Raw genomic sequence first — 6,561 nt, forward strand, 5'->3', positions numbered from 1 at the left:
CCCCCGCCCCGGAGCTGTCTCCGTCCCGGATCTCCTCCTCGTCGGAGTCATCGGAGTCCGAGCCGGCGAGGGCCCAGAACCGACTGCCACAACGCTGAGAGGACGAGGCCGCCCGGGGCGCCGCCACGCCATGCTCCCCACGGTTGTCCCCGCGGCCGCCTTTGCGATCGCCTTCGCGGTCGCCCCTCATCACTGATAAGTTTACATGTTCTGTGTTTAAACAGATATATGTGTGGTCACAGCAGCTTTGAACAAACAGGTGCCACTCGACAACCTGAAAATTGTTTCGGTTACTAGTAAAGTTACAGATACAAAAGAGGAGCAAACACGCATCTGGTACTGCAACAGACCACCAAACACTGATGAAAGTTGCATGTATTGGCACTTCAATCTATCACTTGAGAAGCCCATGTGGAGTGTGCATAGAGCACCCGGCCTTTCCATCCTTGCAGAAGCCAGCGGTGATCCTCGCTGATCATGAAATGCTTGTGGTACCGACTCTTCACTTGGTCCTTGAGGATCAGAACAACATCAGGGTCCAAGGGCAGCTGCCTTAGCCCCGCTCGCTCGTTCCGCGCCTGCCACTCCTTGTAGTTCTGAGGGCGCTCCACCCGGTCTGCGCCTTCACAGGCGATCATGTTAATGGCGGAGCGTGCAAAGATGTCCCGCTCCACCAGAAGTCTCTGGTCGTTGTCCCGTGGAACGGTGTTCTCCATCACATCGAACAAGGCCGTGAAGTAGTACAAGGCATGGCGGAACCGCGTCATGAAGAAAGCCGCGCTGTATGGTCCATTGACGAGGGACTGAACGAACACACCCGGCCTCATCTTGCTGATATTGTTGAGCACCATGTCCCTCAGGCTCACCATGTCAAAGGTTAGGCTCTCGTCCATCAAGGTCCTGAACTCGTACAGGCTGTTCACGACCAGCACCTCGTCTGGGTCGATGTGCAGGTCCTCAGCCCGGACATCCTCCAGCTTGGATGCGATGGCGCGGAACTCGAATGGCACGCCGAACTGCCTAGCACAGTTGCTGAGCCGGTCCCCCGCCTCCTCCATTATTTGAGCCGGACGGAGCCCGGGGCGAGGGGTGTTAATGCCGGTGATCCTCACTTGCGGTGGCCCGCCCTCCCTGTTGGCCAGCAACCGGAGCAAGTCCGGCCACTGGAATCCGGTGGTGATGCCGTAGTGCACAATGTGCAGTTTCCTCCTCCCTGCAACGGCCTTGCAGATGGTGTTGATGGCAAAGAGCAAACCAACCTTGATCGAGCAGCAGGCAGCCATGTGCAGATGGTAGGCCTTGATGAGCTCAACGGTTAAGGTGTGCTTCCCCATGAGCGCTCGGTACAGCCGGCTCCCCGTGCCAGCCAGCCGTGCCTCCAGCCCCTGGGCGAAGTAGTGCGCCAGCCGCTGCTTGGCGTCCCCCGTCGGCGAGGAGTGCCACTTGATCCGCTCCAGCAGCTTGCTGGCGCCGCGCACGTCGTTGCTGGACACTGCTTCAGCGCAGCGGATCAGCAGGGTCTCTAGGTCAGTCACCACCGTGTGCCTCGCCCCGCGCCTCCCGCGCCTGCCAACTGCTGCCTTGTTCTCCTTGTCCTCCAAGGTGACGCGTACCACCTCCTGCATCTCGCCCGGGTGCGCATCGTAGCCGTTGAGGACCAGCCGGTCCAGCATCTCCAGCGCGGTGGTCTCCTCCTCCTCCTCCGAGACACTACGCGGCAGCGCCGTTATTTGCTTGCTGCTCCTGCCCAAGCCCGCCTCCGTCTCGGCATCCATGCCAGACCACCTCTTCTTGCGCCCCCTGTCAGCCACCATCACATTGTCTGCGGGCAAGAACCTGTTGGCTTCCTCCATGCCTTTGAAGAAAGCCATGCTCGACAGCATGTCCGTTCTGGTGCTGCTCTCGCTGGGAATGGGAAACACCAAACCACTGGGCTCCACAGTGCCTGTGCCTGTGCCTGTGCCGTTCAAGAAGAAGGCTGGATACTGTACTTGGCACCCGGAAACTATGAAGTCCGTGCCGTTACCTTGGCTGGGCATCAAGATGGAGGTGGAGGAGGCAAAGGACTCGTGGGCGTCGGATGAGGTGTCGGCAAGGATCTCGGCGAAGGGCTGCTCGGCCTGCAGGAGCTCCGGGTGGTCAGGGTACTGGTAGAAGAACTTGTCGACGATGTCCTCCTCAGTGAGCATGCGCGAAATGTACTCCAGGGCCAGGTCGTTCTGCGGCTGCTGTGAGTCACCATGGGTCGTCGGGGACGGAGGAAGATCGAGGAAGACGGATGGGGACAGTGGTGCAGGCTCAGCGAGGCCCAACAACAACTCCTCCGGTGTGGCAGCCATAGTGGAGTGCATGCTGATCTCTGATGATGCAGTGAAACTATATTGGATTTGGAGTGGATATATCACTGTCATCCATCCATTTCATGTGAAGCCAACAAGCACCTCGGACATCGTACAGTTCGTTGCTGTCTATTGGAACCATCGTAGCTTCACATTTCACAAGGTTAGTTTAACTGTCCACCGGCCGACCTGCGCCTGCACACATGGACAAAGAGAGGCTTTTGAGAAAGATTATATCCATCTTGTTGTCGCAGACAGCATTCTGTCCTTGTCTGATCAGAACTTCAGAAGCAGTCAACTTTCTTGTAGACATCAATATATGTTTTAAAATGTCAGGCTGTTGTGAGTTCGACATGTAGTAGCACTAGCAGGTAAAATAATTGAAAGTTCTCTAGTATTATCCTGAAAATTGATTAGCTCACATGTAGTAGCCAGTTTCTAGATGCATGTAACCTTTAACCATGTACAGTTATGTTTCTTTCCTGCTCCACACTTGGACACCTGCAAGTAGGCAAACGGATTTGTAAGATGAAAACGCAGAGAAAGAAATTACAAATTCAAGACATTTGAGTTATCCTTTTTCTTTGAACAATTTCCAGTAATCCTTTTACACATGACACTGAATTTATTGGTCCTCTTATACAAGACTACAGATTATATATCTTCTTCTTCGGGTATCATGTCTTAATGAGATAACTGAAGAAGAAGAATGAGTGGAAGCACATAAACATCTGCTGCTGCAACAGCAATTGACCTTTACATTAAGTCTTTACTCATCAAACTGAAACTTAATGTCTAAAAAAAATGTAACTTTAAGGCAGCTTACAGGAGACATTTAGCATGCGGCAAGTGGCACCCTGGTGTTATTCATATTCGTGTCTAAGAGCGAAATTTAAGATGTTTGAAGGAAACAGGAGGGGATGCCTCAGCTGTATCGTATACAAATCTCCATAACATTAACCTTTCCTATGCAGAAAAAGGCAGCTAATACTCCGAGCTAGTGTCGTCTGCCACCCACGCCGAGTGAGCATATAGGATGCGGCCCTTCCACCCCTGCAGCAACCACCCCTGATCCACATCCACAACAAACTCCTTGTGGTACAGGCTCTTGACCTTGCCTGTTGCCACCTTAGTGATAATCGGCTTCAGTGGCAGCTGTCTGAGGCCTGCACGTTGGTTTCTCAGCTGCCACTGTTTGTATGTCTCAGGACGCTCTACCCGGTCTGCACTCTCGCAGGCGATAGTATTCAGAGCACACTGCCCGAACATGTCCCGCTCGAGAACGAAGCGCTGGTAGCTATCTGGTGGTGTGGTGGCATCAAGCATGTCGAACACCGATGAGTAAAAGGAGAGCGCCTCCCGGAACCGCGCCAAGAAAAATGGGCCGCTCGAACCGTTCACAACACCTTGGATGAACACAACTGGCTGCATCTCCCGGATGTTGCTGAGGACCACATCCCTGGGGCTGGGTCTGTCGATAACAAGGCTCTCGTCCATCAAGGTGTTGAAATTGAACAAGTCATTCACCACAAGCACCTCGTCAGGGTCGATGTTGAGGTCCTCGGCACGGATAGTCTCCCACTTAGCCGCGATGCCACGGAACTTGAACGGCAAGCCAAACTGACGGGCACAGTTGCTGAGTGCCCGCCCTGTCTCCTCAAGCCTCTTAGCTGGGCGGAACCCAGGCTGCGGGAGGTCAATCCCGGTGATCCTCACTTCCAGTGGCCCGCCGTCCCTAGTCGCCAGCCAAGCCAGCAGGCCCGGCCACTGGCACCCATAATGCAAGCCATAATCCACAATGTGCAACTTGCTCTTCCCTTCCACGGCATCGAAGATGGTCATGCTGGAGAATGTGAACGCCACCCTTTTGAAGGAGCAGGTTGCCATGAACAGCTCATAACCTTTGAGGAACTCCATGGTCGAGGTGTGCTTCGCCATGAGTGACTTGTACACCTGGCTCCCAGTGCCCGCCAGCCGGGCCTCAAGCCCCTTGGCGAAACAATGCGCCAGCCGCTGAGCGGCATCTCCTGTTGCGGAAGCATGCTGCCTGATCTGTTTCAGCAGATTGCCCGCACCATGACGGTTGCCGGTGGCCACCTCCTGTGCGCAGCATAGCAGCAGCCCGCGCAGGTCCACCGCCTCTTTCTTTCCCTGCTTTCCCCGCACCGCCTTCTTATTTTTTCTATCAGCTCTGATGTTCTCCATGGTGATTTGCAGCTCCTCCATGGTCTCCCCGCATAGTTCGTAACTATTCAGCATTATTTTGTTGATCATCTCGCGGGCGCCATCCTCTTCCAGCTCCGGCATCAGCAGTTTGCTGGCCCTGCCCACCACTTCCTCCGGCTTGTCCGCATCACGCCGAGCCTTCCGTCCCCCAAAAATCTCTTTTGCTTGGTTGATGCTGAAGACATCAGCCTGCGGTTGGTTGTCTCTAGGCAAGAACTTGTTGGCCTCCTCCATGCCTTTCAAGAATGCAAAGTTAAGCATGTCTCTATTGGAGGGGTTGAGTTTGCTCTGATCACCATTATTGTCCACCTCAGCACCATCCGAGAACGTCCAACTCGGGACGTCCTTGTCAGCCAAGCACATGCTGCCTCCACGAATACCCTGCAAAGACTCATCGGAATGCATCTTCTCCATGTCGCCGCCTTCACCGGACAGTAAGTTCTTGGCATCATCAAGAATTTGGGTAAATTGCTGCTGCGCCTGGAGGAAGGCAAGATGGTCTGGGTACTGGTAGAAGAACCTGTCGTCGATGTCCTCCTCCATCAGAATGCGAGTGATGTATGGGAGCACCAGGTCCCCGACAGTGCCGCCATAGGGCGACGGAGGAATGTCGAGGTAGACGGATGGGGATTGCGGCGGGGGCTCCATGTGTTCCTTCAGCCCCAGCAACTCCTCGGGGTGATGGATATGTTGGTGAACTGAACTGGTGATGGTGCTGCGCTCCACAAGGATATGGCTGGTTGCTCTTGTACAGAGAAAGGGGTCGGTTCTTCCCATGCCTGGAGACTTGGAATCAACGACATCCTCCAAATGGACATGGCTTATGGCTCTTAAAAAAAGAATTGTCCTATAGTATATATCAGGACATGGCTGATCCTCCTGTTTGTCCGCATCACACAATAGTATGATTGTCCTAGAATATATTTCTATAGGTTGATTATTTTTCTCGAACACACCTGGTAGCATGTCCTTTTCATTATGAAAGCGCCAAGATAGCAGGAACAACCAAAATTTACAAATATTTACAAAAATTAAGGAAAAACAACAGTCCTTACTGAACGACTAAACAAAGTTTAGCATTGTAATACTATAAATTTAGCAACCACAAGGGAGAAGTATACTGTTACATGCGAACTTGCATTTTTTTCAGTATTAAAACACATAATTGCAGTTTTTAGCATGCTTTCATCTCTCATGAGCCAGTATTTTGTTTAATCTGTAATCACTAATTCACTATTAGATTGAAGAAGTCATTCGGTACCTTCAGGCCTGCAGTTTATCCCATTCACTGCACACAGGCCCAGTAGCACTATAAATCTGCTAGTAAACATAACGCTCAATCAATGAACATGTGACCTGAAATATTAAAGCATAGAGAGAATAGCAATTCCAGGCAAGCAATACGAATATAACACACAATGGGCACAGGTTCGTGTTAGTTAGAAGAGTTTCAGAGGCAACGAAATTGGTTACCATATTTGCTATCGGTAAAAAATATGGCCCATGCAATGCAATTGGCATGTGACCACTGTTTTAAATAGCCCGCTATAGCTCCGCTATAGCACGCTATAGCGTTTACAAAAGGTCTTGCGCTAAAAGACTTTGATCCAAACAAATGAGCAAACATTTTAAATAGCGCGCTATAGCATTTGGAAGAAGTCCGCCGCTAAGATGCTTAGCGCGCTATTTAAAACTTTGCATGTGACATACCCCAGCCAGAAGCAAAAGGAATTACAATATGCTAAGTAAAGAGATACATTTACTTAGAGCATCTCCAACAGCCGTGCTAAAGCGCCGCGCGCAAAAAACCTGTTAGCGCGCGCGCTGCGGCTGGTTTTGCGCGCCCGCCTGCGCTGGCTCCAGCAGCCGCGCTGAAATGCAGCGCGCGCGACTAGAAATGTACGCATTTTTAAAAGTTGAAATTTTTAAAAGAAACTTGATAGATTGCATAGATTAAACAATACAAAGGTATTTTACATCCGAAACATAGATTGCA

General features: G+C 51.7%; 2 protein-coding genes across 2 annotated transcripts; both read right to left on the bottom strand.

The window, feature by feature from the left end:
• Positions 1-295: 295 nt before the first annotated feature.
• LOC119293525 (scarecrow-like protein 33) lies at positions 296-2,567 on the bottom strand. The gene has a single exon (XM_037571980.1). It carries the CDS (start codon positions 2,409-2,411, stop codon positions 387-389), a length of 2,025 nt encoding a protein of 674 aa, XP_037427877.1. The 5' UTR covers positions 2,412-2,567; the 3' UTR covers positions 296-386.
• Positions 2,568-3,022: 455 nt separating this feature from the next.
• LOC119293526 (scarecrow-like protein 9) lies at positions 3,023-5,185 on the bottom strand. Its single transcript, XM_037571981.1, has one exon. It carries the CDS (start codon positions 5,106-5,108, stop codon positions 3,324-3,326), a length of 1,785 nt encoding a protein of 594 aa, XP_037427878.1. The 5' UTR covers positions 5,109-5,185; the 3' UTR covers positions 3,023-3,323.
• Between the last annotated feature and the right edge of the window lie 1,376 nt (positions 5,186-6,561).

This window comes from Triticum dicoccoides, chromosome 4B (assembly GCF_002162155.2).
Source record: "Triticum dicoccoides isolate Atlit2015 ecotype Zavitan chromosome 4B, WEW_v2.0, whole genome shotgun sequence".
Classification (NCBI taxonomy): Eukaryota; Viridiplantae; Streptophyta; class Magnoliopsida; order Poales; family Poaceae; genus Triticum; species Triticum dicoccoides.